Source organism: Malaya genurostris, chromosome 1, assembly GCF_030247185.1.
Source record: "Malaya genurostris strain Urasoe2022 chromosome 1, Malgen_1.1, whole genome shotgun sequence".
Classification (NCBI taxonomy): domain Eukaryota; kingdom Metazoa; phylum Arthropoda; class Insecta; order Diptera; family Culicidae; genus Malaya; species Malaya genurostris.
Window position 1 is genome coordinate 21,140,422 of NC_080570.1, and position 16,017 is coordinate 21,156,438.

At 37.3% G+C, this 16,017-nt stretch overlaps 1 protein-coding gene across 1 annotated transcript in view; it reads right to left on the reverse strand.

Moving 5' to 3' along the window:
* Nucleotides 1-6,648: 6,648 nt before the first annotated feature.
* Nucleotides 6,649-16,017, reverse strand: part of LOC131434466 (synaptic vesicle glycoprotein 2B-like) — a 32,856-nt gene continuing 23,487 nt past the window's right edge. Inside the window, exons 5-11 of the mRNA XM_058601200.1 lie at nucleotides 14,586-14,770; nucleotides 14,321-14,502; nucleotides 13,626-13,863; nucleotides 13,439-13,550; nucleotides 13,087-13,246; nucleotides 12,852-12,979; nucleotides 6,649-6,917 (exon numbers count right to left, since the gene is read on the reverse strand). Coding sequence (XP_058457183.1) covers nucleotides 6,862-6,917; nucleotides 12,852-12,979; nucleotides 13,087-13,246; nucleotides 13,439-13,550; nucleotides 13,626-13,863; nucleotides 14,321-14,502; nucleotides 14,586-14,770 — 1,061 coding nt within the window. The 3' untranslated portion in view covers nucleotides 6,649-6,861. The remainder of the gene's footprint in view (nucleotides 6,918-12,851; nucleotides 12,980-13,086; nucleotides 13,247-13,438; nucleotides 13,551-13,625; nucleotides 13,864-14,320; nucleotides 14,503-14,585; nucleotides 14,771-16,017) is intronic.

The following is a 16,017-nucleotide window of genomic DNA, read 5'->3' on the forward strand; positions in this document are numbered from 1 at the left end:
TTTAATCGTCGTCTCTCCAAGCAGCCAAAAGTTTCACAGTACCTGAAAAATATCCACTTTATTAGAGCTCTAAAGTACGCGTGACACTTTTTGGCAACCTGAACCTACAGAACAAGTTTTGAGAAAACTTTCTCACTACTTAAAAGCTGTAAAAGCTTCAAAGTTTGTTCTGTTCCGTCGGGTGAACATTCAAGTATGAGTAATTCCTTAAAAACGGATTGTTCAGAATGCTGTTCAGAAATCTTTTTTTACGAACTTTTTGTTACTTGGGCTACCGAATGAACAACTCTAGAAGAGAAACTCTTCAGCATTTTGTTAGGTTTATCAATACAAAATTCTGGTTAGTGAGCTTCTTTATCGATTACCGAAAGCAAGAATCACATCTGGAAGAGGAAAACGTGGCATTTTATATCCTTTATTTCGAAGCCATTAATGAGGGATCTCTGTTCAGTATTTTGATTCAAAGGATGAGATGATAATTTGTACATTTGCTCAATTTTTGCTTAACAGAAGTATTTCACATTTTCACATTAATTTTTAGTGATATTTCTTTTTCGGGCTAAAGCGAATGTGTGTCGAATTCCATTGATTGTAGGTTAATCAGAAAAATAATGGAGAGAAACGTTAACCATTTAGTCGTTTGACAACTCTGATGTCCGAAAACATAAATTCGAACAAATAATTGTTGGGCGAAACGAAGTTCGACGGGTCAGCTAGTTACATATAATAATAACAACTCCAATATCAAATATGATAACAAGCAACGGAAGTATAGGAAACAATAACGGGTGATTTTGTTGTTGGTATATTTTGGCAACACTGTTTTTGACAGATCACGCGTGAATCGTGTCTTGTGCCATTGTCAAACTTGTTCAGTTTTAATTTAATCATGAATCGTCGTTTGGTCTGGAATTTAATCATGAATGGGTGCTGGCGAAGTTGAAGGAAGTTCCACTTTTTTATCCAGAAATTGTGTTCAGCGACGAAGCTCATTTCTGGTTGAATGGGGATTTGTCAACAAGCAAAATTGTCGCATTGGGAGTGAAGACCAGTCAGAAGAATTGCAAGAGCTACTAATGCATCCCAGAAAACAGTCACTGTTGGGTATGGACTATGGGCCGATGGCATTATTCGTGAAATAACCGGCCGATATATTGGCGAGAGTGTGTCAAAATTGAACCATGGATCTCAACATTTGCATAAAATCACCTTCAAACATTTATTGATCGTTCTATCGACTTCAATGAAGATTTCATCAATTTTCTCAAACTTTTTGTGTTTCGTTTTTGAAAATCAAAACCTATACCGCTTAAAAAAACAAAATCTGTACAATGTAGAAAATCTGGATGGTGTATCTTTTTTTTTACAAGGTGAAATGCATTTACGCGCAGAGTGTGGGACTCTCCACAGGACTACCACTGTATAATTGGAACTACCCACTAAAACACCTTGGATCTCCAACCCTACCTCCCCGGAACTGCCGTTAGGTATTATTTCGGGGTGGAAGGCTATCGGTGCTCCAATCCCCGACGATGGATCTAGCCTACACCGACGGAAAAGTTCCCCGACGATTGAAGTTTCCCCTAGACCGACGCTCCCGAAACCCGTGAACGGTTCGAACGGCAGGATGCCTGGGTCGGTTCTGTGATTCCACTTGGAGCGTGGCTTCCGGTTCACTGGCGCCCCCACGATTCATACCGGGGCTACGTTGCAATCTACTCGCCTAATCCCCGGTGAAGGATTTAGACTACACGGGCGGAGAGCTCGCCGACGAAAGAGTTTCTCCCGACACCGAATCTTGTGTTGGTTGCCACACGGGACACTCGAAGGAGTGCCGAGGTAGATCCGGTGATTGCTGTTGGAGCATAGCTTCCGGTTCACTGGCGCCCCGACGACTCGATTTTGGTGCTGTGGCTTCTACTCGGCTAGTCCCCGACGAAGGCCTTCACCGGCGAAGAATACCCCGGCGATGGAAGTTCTCCCGTAACCGTCGCTTCCAATACCCGTGAACGGATCGATCGGCAGGATGCCTGGGTCGCTGATTCCGGTTGGAGGATGACTTCCGGTTCACTGGTACCCCGACGATCCATACCCGAGCTACGTCGCCATTTACTCGTCTAATCCCCGGCGAAGGATTTAGAATACACCGACGGTGAGTTCCCTGACGACGGAAAAACTCTCGAACAGACGCTTGTTCGCTGACCCCTCCTCAGTGGCCGGCGGCCGTGGCTGCCTGTTGTTCTGCGCTTCAATTCCGCTGCAAGATGCCCGCGATCTGGGAGGTCGCGGTCGACACTGCGTTCCAGTTCTCTCCTCACTGTGGCACATCCTCTGGACTGGGTTCTCTGGTGTAGTTTCCCTGTCACATACATCGAGTAGACCATTACTTTGTGACGCAAAGCGGGGACAGGCAAACAGGACGTGTTCTGCCGTCTCAAACTCGAGACTTTTGGAATGAGCCGCTGTGTCCACCTGCCCTTGGTTGAGCTGTCCCATTTCCTTTGCCACCCGCGTAGGGAGGCTGCGTTGGCAGTCCTACGGGCGTTCCTGTTCCTCCGTGTCCTCTTTGATGTGCAGTCCAATAGGCATCATGCACGCCACCACGCAGGCTGCGACTCCAGATACCGTACGGTACGCACTGATCATGGACTACACCAGAGAACCCAATTATTGATATTGCAGAAGAGCTCTGGACCTGATCCAATAAAAATGAGGTGCTTCAGATGCACTTGCTTCACACCCTGCTCAGTCTAGCGATGGGCGAGCGCCCACGAGCCGTTCAATAGAACCGGTGCGAAGCAACGAGCGAACGAACCAAAGTTCTTCAAAGTAAAACCATGGCTCTCAAAAAGTGCCATTTCTCTCAGCGTTAAAATATGGCCTTTGCACCGTGGATCATCCGAGCCGACGCTCAAATTTGACATGTAGGGTTAGTCTAATCTAGTCTGCTTGATTTTACGTTTCGCCTGTGATTCATCCGAGCGTCAACAGTTTCCCGCTTGTACGCGGCGGGCAGATTTCTCCCCAGACGGCTGGCTATGTCTGCCAGCCATTTTTGCCGGAATTCTGCCAGAATTCCGGCAAAAGTCTAGCAACAATGCAACAAACGTTTCCGGCAGAAAATTTCGTCTAGCTGTTGTTAACGGTTTTTTTCTGTCGGCTTTTGGCCATACAAGACTGGTAGAACAGTTTTGAATCGGTTCCTTCATTTTTAGCGCCTTGGTTTTATTTTTTCAATAAAAAGTACATATGAAATGCAATAAATTATTACCCTTCATACATACTAACTATGGAAAATGTTATTGCCAATAACATTGCTACCAAACATACCCATATTTCAATCTCATTTCCCTCGTCTTAAGATTCGTATTTTGTATGTACATGCGGAATTGACGAATATCAAATGAAGTCGAATAACAAAAAGAAAAAAGAAGGAAGAGAGAAATAAACAAGACACGTACGGCGAGATAATGACGCAATTTCGCCTGAACAATTTTGACAGCAGCCGGAATGCAGCCAGTCTTCTGACGGTTGTCAGAATTCCTTACAAGCGGGTTAAGTTGGACCGCTGAGAGCAAATACTGTAGCTGGTAGTTTTATGTGGGAGTTCTATAATAGAACTGGAACTGAAGCAAAGCTAGTTTTATTGACGAGAAAACGTCTTACTTTACTATGAGACATCTTTTCAAAATTCGTCCTGAAGAAGAATGGGAATGAATATCTCGAGTTATACTAGACGCAACAATATAATTCTTTCTTCATACAATCAAAAATACAATCAGTAATTGTTTGATTAAATTTGCTACAGTGTGAGATATCCATAAGCAATTAGAAATTTGAGAGTTTTTGCAAACTATAAAGAAAAGGAAGTCATGGTTCGGAAACTGAATTTAGGATTGGATTCTGGAACAAAATTGAATTTCAGACATTATATTCTAGTCCATCTGAATTCTGAACTTAATTTCAGGTTTTGTTTAGTTTCTGTATTCAGTTCCAGAATTTAGTCAGATTACAGGTTCAGCAATTGAAACTATGATTCTGGAACCGAATTTTCATTCTGGAATCTGGTTTCTTGATTAGATTTCGGAACGTTCCATAATTTATGTTCGTAATTCGAATCCAAAATTCTGATTTTCAACATCGGAATTCTGGAACAAAAGCTAGAATATGAATTTTAGGTTCTTCTGTCCTAGAATTTAATTCCTGATTTTAGTTTTATAACTTAATTTCTAAATTCAGTTTCAGTGGAAATCTTTTCCACATTTTAGAATCTGCAAACTGGAACCAAATTCGGAACTTGAATTCAATTCCTGAATCCTGGTTCAGAATTTTTGTTCTGGTGTAGATAAATAAATGATGTCAAAAAGTATTCAATAGTTGTAAACATCGGACAAATTCCACAAATCGGTTCGTATTAGAATCAGTGAAATATTACCAAGGGAATATGCGAAGTTTTCCTCTACTGGAACATGTTTTATTGTGTTTTTTACTCCCATTTGTTATACTTTCGTATGGATGCACCGTAATAATTCTGGAAACAAAGTAGTAAAAGGAGCAAAATTCAAACAGTCAACTAATACGACTGATTATATTCGGAATTGTGAAAGCAGCATGTCAGTTTTATTCGTATTCACGTCCTCAAGTTACGTCTGTGACATTACCCATCCGCATATTTTATTCGAACAGTTCTTCTGTCAGGTTGAAAATTGGCATACGCTGCCGTTCTAATTCTTCCCTATATTTGAAACAAGAGTAAAACACTGCTGGGGCAGCCAGTTTTTCTTGTTGTAATATCCAGATTTGAATTTTAAAACTGACTTAGATTATGCATCTAGAACTAGAACACTACTGAATATGCCCTAAGCAGGCGTAAAATATAGCATGTTTGCACCGAAGTGTAATGTTTAAACTGACGAAACAAAATGCTAGCGGAATGATCCGAGGCTAAGTGATATTCACTCGCTGAATGAAACAAAACAAAAAACATCGAAAAGAGCAATGCAATTAAAGAACGAAACGAAATTATATTTCAATTTCGTATCCCTTCCCTTATCTTCCCGTAGGGAATAACCAGCCTTTTTAATTTCTGTTTCTCTTCCATTCGATGACAACCGGGTAGAAAAAAAAACAGAAAAATAGCTCAACAGGCCTTTGAAGATTCGTGCGAACAAGCGCTAATTTAATGTGCAAATTCTATAAATATAAATACAAAAGCTTCGCGGTACACAGGCCCGTACGCAGGACTTACCGTTGGGTGAGGGGGTTAAGGGGTTTAATGGAAATATGAATTAAGAAAAGGGTGTTGATTTGACGTCAAATTTCAAATTTGATGTTCCAACCTTAACTGCATTCATATTTTATTGGATTCCTGCTTGGATTGTCAGCCAGTAAAAACTTCTCAACCGTATTCAAATTCATAATGTTTTTTCCTCATCGCTTTCGCTACACTCTCTTATTAGCTGATTAAATGATATAACATTACTCTAACGAGTGATGCTGTATTTTTTCTTTTCAATTTCTATCAGGAAAACATATTTCTAAAGAACTCGACTCCGTTCTTCAGTGCACTCGAAGGATGACTGCCTATCTGCCGCAGTACGCTGCAATGATGGAAGATAAGATTTAATTTCCTAAAAACTCAGCACTAAATTGAGTGTTATTTCTTGGATAAAGGCAAAGGGTACGTAGAAATATGCCTGGCATCCAACTCGGTCCAGTACTAATCTTTTTTTCACCTGGTGGTTGGTGCGACGAGAGAACTCGAATTACACCGAAGGATACCTGCTAACTGGCGAGAGAAGAACATCATGGTCCAGTTGCATATATTGCACATAATCTACGTACATTCATACCTTGAATTCACGGTAGATATGTGAAAACCCCTTTCCAAACCTCATGAAGATAACTCCATAATATCCCCGTAAACGAAAAAAAACACCGAGGTCGGCGTAGAAACGAAAAAAAACGGAGGATTCTTTGAAATTCAATATTAGCACATAAACGGAGGAACCCTGGAAAATGCTAACCTGCAACTATCCATCTCCATCAATTAGGTGCCCTCGGTGGCCTGTCTGCTCCGTAGAGCTCTACGGATGGTTTTCCGTGCTACAGAAAATGTTTGGACAGCAAATGAAACCCGGTAATTGATCTGCTAGCTAGAAGGGCAAGCAAATGCAGGAAAAAAAATGTACATGAATTGCTTAAAACATAGTGAGGTAAAATAATCGAATGAAATCTGTTCAATCAATGTAAACGATCTGAGTAATTGCATTGGAAAAAAAATTCCGAACAAAAGTTTGTTTCGAGAGCTATCGCTTCAGTTTGGGGAAAATTCAGAGCAGCTTCTTTGATAAATCTATAGTTTTCTTTGGTACATTGTTATACATACATATGAAAAGTAAGGTTGAAAATAGTACCTCAAAAATATCACTAGAACGCCTCCAATCTGGAAAAAGGTTTTTTCCCAGTAGATTTCAAATTCAATTCGTTTTGATTGCCTAATGGTTCTTGTCCTTTCGATCCTTTTCAAGCGAATATCCAGGACCTATAATTGCTTCTATCGGTAAAGTTCATCGATGGAATTCATGAATTCCTGCAAACAAAGAGCGACGAAAAGTACGATGCATCAGCATCAATGTTCAATCAATCACAGAATATTTCCTTTCAAATATATTTACATTTCATTTGCTCGTATACTTTCGCTAATCAGTTCGATTAACAATTGCCTAATTACTAGTTCGCGTGTCAACAAATCTTCGTTTGTCCGTAGATCACATCAAATGAATCACCACAACACACCACACCGCACTTGTCAGGTTTTGACGTTTCTTCCAGTCCATCGCTATTCAGCGGAATCAGTGCCTACTGCAATGGCTTTTTCAGCGTCCTTGGAATGGTGGTTGCTATGAGACTCACAACTGAAACGAAAGCAAAGGTAAGAAAAAGAAGTGTGAATACGATTTTCCTAATGGTAAACGGTAAAAGTTGTTTACTACTTTATTTATTTTATATACTAGCTGGAACCACAGTTAAACGGCTCAGGGAGAGCCAGTACTAAAATGTATGTGAAAAGCTTTTACTGAATGGCAGACTTGACAAGCCAATCTACTTAAATTTCTTAGTGATAAGATAAGAGAGAGATTCGAAATTACTGCTACAATCACGAATTCCATACCAAACATAAAATTTTCCGGGACATCGTCAAATGAGAACTTATTTCACCGTCGAAATGCTCAGCACAAATATTTCTGCAGCAGATTAAAAAACTTCACAGCTATATGCACTTTGAGTGCACATAATTTTGTGTGTAAAATTATGTTTGGCCTTACGCTATAGAAAGGTTATACAATTGCTGAAAAAAACGACTTTCGTACAGAGCCTCGAAGATCCATAGTGTTATATACCATTCGACACAGCTCAACGCGATTGGAATATTTCTCTTGATCGAGTTCGAAGATCAAATGACTGTGACTTCTGGTTCCAAAGATAAAATGATTTAAGAGACGTAACCAACAAAACGCACTTTATTTTATGCCGCACAATTTTCTCGAAGAAGGCTAAACCGATTTCAACAAACTTTGGCTCGTTTCAATGCTACTATGTGTTCATAAAACTGGTTCGAAGTTCAAATGGCTGTTACTTACGGTTCCGGTTATATAATGGTATAAGTGACGTAAACGTCAAATGTATTATTGCGCTTGGTTTAAGAAATGTTGCCGAATATGTGACATAAACGTTACAGCATGCTTTTGTGAACCACTGTAATCAATCCGAATGAATTGAATGAATAATACAAACAGGACTTCAAACTAGAGTATTGAATTATACTTTTTTGAGTTGGCAAATAATACGAAAGTAATGGTATCGGAAACAACAGAAAAAAAGAAACAAATGAACGGGAGAACAAGTGAAAAAAAACAAATACAACAGAACAGAAGACCAATAAAAGAAAGAAACAAGAGTACAAAAGCATCAGAAAACTAAACTTTAACAAGAAAACAAATATAAGACATAAGCCGAAACTCACAAATAAAAACTCACTTACTGTCGTTAAACACCAATGTACAAAACAATGCAATAATAAAACTAAAGAACACGTAAGACGAAAAAATAACGAGTGAATGGAAGAGTAAGAAAATAACAGGAGAACAAGATAACAAGATGCGAAGCAAGTGTAAGAACAAGAAATACAGATATCAGTATAGCAAGAGATCACGAGTGCGAGAAAACATAAAGAAAAGAGGACATAAGAACAAAAGAACAAAAAAATAAAAACAAAGACTACAAGTAAAATAATGAGAGAACAAGAGAAAAATATGAAAAAATACAAGCTAATAAGTAAACAAAACAATGGGAGAAAAAACACAAAGAAAAAAGAGAGCTAGAAATCAAGAGACTACAAAATACAGGAAAACGAAGGAACAAAATATTAAGATATTAAGATGAAATGAGAACAAGAAAATAAGAGGCACAGAAACAGAGGAGAATGTGATGACAGAAGAACCTGATGAGAAAAATGACAGGAGAACAAGAGAACTTAAAAATGAAATAAAATGTGAAAATGAGAAAAGGAAATCATGAGATAAAAAAAAATAAGATAAAAAAGAACATGAGCTAGAATGAACAATAACAAAAATATCACAGAGCCCGAAAAAACCGAAAATCAAAACGTACAAAATAAAAAGAGTGATTTCTTTCGAAACCAAGATAACAAGTCAACTAGAATATGAGAGAATTAAAGAATAACAAGACAATGAGAGGAACAGAACACAAGAGAACTAAGGAACAATGAATCAGTAGATCAAGAACATGAGATAAAAAGAATAATAACAAAAATATCACAGAAACCCAAAAATTAGAAGAAAATCTAAACGTACAAAATAACAAGTGCGCTTTCTCTCTAAACCAAGAGAATAATATAATAAATCCACTAGCGTATGAGAAAACCAAAAAATAACAAGAAAATGAGAGGAACCAAACGCAAGAGAACTAAAGAACAACAGATCAGTAGATCAAGAGAAAAACATAATAAGAGAACATGACTGCTAACAAACAATGAACACTAGAGAATAAAAGAACAACAATGCAAGACAAGAAGAGAACAGAAACATAACAGGAGATTTCGGAAAACAAAACAACGAGAGAGTGAGAGAGAGAGAGAAATAAGAAATCAAGATTGTCTTATATCAGAACAAAGACTAAAATGTTTACAAAAATGTCTCTACCAAACGAAGAGCTGTCGTCACTCTGGTTTTAGGCACTCTAATAAAAACAATAGAAGAAGGAAAAGCAAGAAACAAAACAGTAAAGAACAGGAAAACAAAAGATCGAAAGAACAAGAAAAATTGGAAAGAAGAAGAAGATAAAAAGATGATATCTAAAAGAAACAAAATAAGCAGAAATAAGACTAAGAAGTAACGAGAAAAAAAAACCCAAGAATAAGAATAGGACACCAGAACAAGAAAAAACCACTACAATCAAGGGAACGAAGAGCTGAAATTAAAGAATTAGAAATCATGGGACCAGAAGAGCAACTGATCAAGAGGAAAATATGATAATAATAATATAATTCAATATGAGAAGTGAAGAAGAGAAAAGAATAAAAACGAGAAACGAAAAGAAGAACATTAGAAAATAACTAGACAAGTAGAAAACAAGCTAACAAAAGAACAAGAGAACGAGAAATTAAAATAAACCGAAAACTCAGCACAAGGAAACGAAAAAGTGGAAAATTGACGAATTATTAACGAACAAAAAAAGATAGAGCCAAAAAACTGGAAAACAGAGTGAGAGAAAATAAGAAATTGAAAACCATAAAATTAGATATCAAGAGAACAAGATTAAAATAAAATTAAAACTTAGATAAAAATAAAAAGAAAACAATTGACCAAAAAATGAATAAGGGTGTAAAATAACAAAAAAAAACAAACGAACCACAAACGAAGAACTATAAAGCGAGACATTAGTAACAAGAGCCCGTTGGAGAACAAGAACAAAGCAATAGAGGACTGGAAAACAAAAGATCATGGAATCAAGAAATTATAACTTGATCAGATCAGAACATGAAAAAACACAAGAGAACAAAATAGTGGAAGAAATATAAGTAGAAGAAAAAAATTGTATTTATAATTTGAAATAAATTAAAACCAGGAAAGAATAACAGAACAAGAGAGCCAAAGTAAACAAGTAGACATAGAAAGCAATAGAATAAAAAACGAAAAACAGAAGCCATTTTTATTTAGCAAACTATTTTAGTAGTCCTAACTAGACAACTAGAAAACAAGATAACAAAAAACAGAAATCGAGAAAACAAAATAAAACTATCAATACAAGGAAACGAAAAAATTGACAATTGACGAATTATTGTAACAACAGAACAAGAGCACGGAAGAAAAAGAGAACATGAGAACAAATAAGAATAGAACCGAATAAACTGAAAAACAGAATGAGAAAAATAAGTAATTGATAACTAAAGAATAAGATATGAAGAAAACAAGATTAAAAAGAACTTTAGACAATTATAAGAATAGAACGATTGAACGAAAATAAATAAGGGAGCAAAATAACAATGAACAAACGAACAAGTTAATAAAAGAACTAGAAATCAAAACAGTAGTAATAAGAGCCCATGGAAGAACAAAAAAAATCCTTTGAGAACTGGAACATAAAAGAAAATAACAGAAGAAAACAAAATAGTGGAATTAATAAGGGTAGAAGAGAAACAAATATATTTCATATTTGAAAGAAAATAAAATATTACCAGGACAGAGTAACAGAATAAGAGAGCCAAAGTAAACAAGTAGACATAGAAAGCAAGAAATCGAAAAAAAAATAAAATACGAAAAACGTATTTTTATTAGTCCTAACTCGACAATGATGAAACAAGATAACAAAAGAACAAGATGTTGAGAAAACAAAATAAACCAAAAACTATCAGCACAAGGAAACGAAAAAAATGGAAAATTGATTAATTTATTGTAACAACAGAACAAAAGCACGGAAGAAGAAAAAGAGAACATGAGAATAAAAAAAGAATAAAACCAAAAAAACTAAAAAAGAGAATGAGATGAAATTAAAAATTTGTAAATTGTATAAGATATTTCGAGAACAAGATAAAAAAGAACATCAGATAAAAATAAAAAGAGAACGATCGAACAAAAAATAAATAAGGGAGCAAAACAACAAAATAACACACGAACAAGTTAATAAAAGAACTATAAAGCAAGACAGTAGCAGTGCAGTAAAACTTCATTCAATTCAATTGAAACTGAATGTGGAACACATTGACGATCTCTCTAATGCAGTAAACTTCACTCTCTGACACACACAATGTTTGCTGACGGCCCGAACGGGCAGCATTCAGTTCATCACTCGTTTCTCTTCAATCGAGTCAGTTGATATCTTGAAGTAACAAAATATCTCTTTCAATAGTGTGAGAGCGGCCTTCAAATGAGGTTCATATAAACATTCGAATTGGTTCAAGATAATAGATGAAAGACAAACCAGATAGCTGAAATATCAATCACAGAATATACATAAATTAATTGTTTCCTCCTTCAGTTTTCATTTTCAATACTTTACTCCATTTATAATTCTATTCGTTCGAACTTGCTTACTACCAAGAGCGAAGGCAATGAAGGAGCTAGACTACTTGGCACTCGAAACTGAGCAAGCAAAACTTCAAATGACTAGATACGATTATTCAACTGACGATGAATTCCGGAAGTTTCACTTGAAAATGGCAGCAAAAGTCAAATGAATTAGTAGGGATATGCTGATGGTCAGCGGCCATAGATTTCATTTTCATCTTATATTATTCGATTGAAAATGAAATTTTACCGCACTGGACAGTAGTCATAAGAGCTCAAGGAAGAACAAGAACAAATTCATTAGAGAACTGGATTATCTGATCAAGAGAACAAGAAAATAACAGAAGGAAACAAAATAGTGGAAGGAAGAAGGGTAAAAAAGAATAAATTTACAAATTTTTCATTCATTTGGCTTCGCCAATATATGTTTCCATTCAGTCATTGCCAAAAAAAAATGATTATTTAATTTCTAATATAAAATAACAACCGAAAAGAGCAACAAAATCAGAGAGCCAAAGTAAACGGGTAGACATAGAAAGGATAATAAAATAAGTAAACAAGGATAACAATAGATAAACACGGGAGCATTAGAGCAAGAGATCGAAGGAACAATAAAATAAAATAAAAAACAATAAAAAACGAAAAACAGAAGCCATTTTCAATTAGCAAAGTTTTTAGTAGTCCTTGTTTGTTCTGCGGTAGCATCTCACAGTTACCTTTTAATGATTTGTTTTAGTCTTGTTAAGATGTACATCCGTATTGAGAAAGTTTTAAGTTTAATCAGTTTCTAACAAGGAAAACAGCATGGAAAAAACCGAAAACGAAATTGTTACCGCAGATATGGGAGTCGAACTCGTAACTGAGCTCCGAACCGAGGAAATTGTTCTGCCAATTAAACTACCCTGCATGTGCTAACACATGAAGAGAGAACCTAGAAGAACCAAGCATGCTTCGTTTTACTTGGCCACCACAGCATTCAATTATAGTCCAATCTCTATGGAAACTACGTATAAATATTTTCAAGCACTAGGCGTAATGAAATCGAAAATCTGCCATTGGTTGAGCTGTAGATGCTCGAAATCTGACCACTGATTGCACGGTTTTATTTTTCGTATTTCGATTTCCGCAGAAAACGAGAACCGTACGTCATAACGCGTCAAACCGCCAACACAAATTGAAGGAAAATTGTTTCCTTGTTAAACTTTCAATTCCACTGGCTCGTTATTGGCTGTAAATGACATTTTTAACTTTTTCTACCCTCACCTATTTGTATGGCACCTATCATAAGGAGAGGCGGCCAGCACCCCAGCGACATCAGATACGGAAACAACAGGTTACCGATGATGGACCCCGTCCGCCCGAACATCATCGTAAGAGAAACGACCATCGTCCTGAGTGGCATATGTATTGTGCATGTGAAAAAAAAAGAAAAATTACAATAAAAAACTGTAACCATGGTGGCTTTTGCCGCTTTTGTAGTAAGTAGTTTGTTTCATACCGCATCGACGTGGGAAACATGGCCACGACGGAACCAACCAGAGCCGTCGAACCGATACTGGCGATGGTGATGTACGTCGCCGAAAGGGACAGGATGGTCAGCCGGCTTTTGGCCCAGTACAGCAACAGACCGCAGATTCCGGATGTTGTCAAACCGTACACTGTTTGGAGAGGTAAGGTTCGATTACAAACTCGGTTGCCATGGTATCGTTATTCGCAGTAGCAGTAAATTGTGAATGAAATACTGTGTGAAAGAGCTTCCTTTAGGACGACTGATGGATAGAAATGATACACACAACTCAAAGGGAACGGCCCTATTTTGCCATGTCCAGAAGATTAGTCGGACGACTCACCTAAAATGTTCCGATTGCCGATAGAATTTATCAGCGCCGTCGTGATCAGATAAGCACAAACACCAACCAGGCCGATGATTAATGAGTTCAGATACATGCTGCCCTCGGTCGTCTGAAATCGTCACGCCATCATTACCGTTATTATCCTAGTATATACGGAAAGATACATTGATTCATTTAATCATACCGCCTCACACAGCACGACGTCGTCCATGTCGAGAGCATCAAAGTCATTCAGATGAACGTCCTGTGGGCTGACGGCGGTTTGTTGGCTGACCCCACCGTGCAGGCTGTTTGATTTGTTCACTTTGTAGGCCAACATGTCGCACAACGTTCCATCGGACGGGAAGCTCAGATTCGGGTCCTGCTCGTACTCCTCAATGATGGTGAACAGTTGGGGCACCCACAAGCGGAAGGTGTTCAGTCTACGGAATAATCAACGAAACATGATTCTTGACTTCATGAGCATCGCAAACAACGTCACCCGAACAGCTTGAATAGGTGGAAGCGAATTCCGGTACGATTCCTGCGATCGAATCTGAACTGAAAGCGTTGGTTTTAATTAACAGGTATTTAATTTTCCCAAAGGAAATTCCATCTTCGCAAGAGAAGCTGGCGAAATTATGTTAAATTCACGTTCGTCGAAATTCGCCCGGAGGATTTGTTGACAGGCAGCGAATCCGAGCTCTTCAATTAGGAAGAAAGATGTTCCACTCGTCATCTGATTCCGGACTCGGAAGTCGGAGTAATGCCAGTATTTCCTAATTGAAGTGCTCCTGCTGCCTGTGCATTTGAGCTATCAGGTTTGCTGCTCAAAGCTACTTCAAACAAATTCAATCCCTAATCCCCAGACTGGAAACTTGAATTGAAACCCCGTCTAACCCGAACAGAATTCCAAACTGAACACTGTAGGCCAGCACTGAATTTCTAAGATGTGGCTTCCGGAACATAACCAAGATTTGTTGCATCCCCGTTTTCAGTCCACTCTGGCTCGAGCTGCCCGTTTCTACCGGGGTCTTCGCTTCCGCAGTGTCAACCAGAGTTTCGTTAACCAGTTCCTTAATCTGTGGAGAAAAATGAGGGAAATAATAAAGCGACCACATGGAACAAACAACAATAAAGGATTCCAAGAACGAGGCAAACTCACCGGATACTCGTTCCGGTTGTTTCCGGTGTTGAGTGAGTAAAGCGTCTGAAACACGGTCAGCGCTTGCTGATTACGTTCTTTGGACATCAGAAATTTGGGGCTTTCCGGGAGAAACACGACACAGGTTCCGCTCAGCAAACTCGGTAGGCAGCACACGGCCAGGAAGATCTGCCACGAGTGGATAACTGAAATGGAGGATAGATAAGTATGAAAAAAACAATCGATTAATAATTTACGATTGAGCAGCTAGAGGAAATTTCATTTCGTATTATTACTTTGGTAACAACAAGGATCCCGTCTCAATGGTACTCAGTTAGTGAAACTAGTAGGAAAAATGTCCCCGGAAGTATGCAATCAGTGGCGATAAAATTCGTGGAATTTATATTTGTAGCTCAGATCCTTGGAAATGAATATTTTCCATTAAATTTTGTTTTGAAATAAACAGAAAATTGATAGAGTCGGTATTGGCAATTGGTCGTAAACATCTTCCAAGAAACCGAGGAAACAATCAATTTTGTAGTCATGCCATGCGGAAGCTAATATTCGCTTGAGAAAAAAGTCTATCTCATGTTTTCGGTTTTCTGATCCACGATTGGTCCGATTATCCGCTTTCATTAATCGCCGATGGTGATTTCCAAACTTCCATAATTCATTAATATAATAATAATTTATAATCGATGAATCTGCTCTATCAATTGAGTCACCCTGAGCAATCAAGCAGTCAAACGAAACGTCCGTACATGTACAGTAGAGATATCCCAAACTCGACGCGAACCAGAACCCGACGGATTCGGGTCCAGAAAAAAGTGTTTGTCGGGTTCAGGTCGGGTACGGGTGACATTTCAAACAAAAATTGTTTAGGTTTCAAATTTCGAATTGCATATTTCAAATGTTGAAATTCAATTCAAATTTAAATTTCGATTATCAAATTTTACGTTATAAATTTTCTAATTTTCTAAGGTCAGATTTCAAATATTTCGAATGTCAAATATCTAATTTCGAAATCCAGATACAAAATTTCGAATTTCAATTTCAGATTTTGTATTTCAAATTTAAAATTTCGAAGTTCATATTTCAAATTCAAGTTTCAAATTATAAATTTTCAAATGTCAAATCTCAATACAAATTTCGTATTTCTGGTTTCAAATTTGTTAATTTCAAATTTCATATTTCAAATATTCTCAAAGTCAAGTTTCAAATTTCGAATTTCAGATTTAGAATTTCAAATTACAAATCAAATGTTAGATTTCTAAATACAAGGTTCAACTTTCATTTCAAGTTTCAAATTTTAAATTTTCTAAGTTCAGATTTCAAATTTTAAATTTCAAATTTCAAATGTCAAAGATAAAATTTCGAAATTCAGGTTTAAAATTTCATTTTGAATATCAAATTTAATTTTAGAATTTACAATTTTCAATTTCAAATTTTAAAT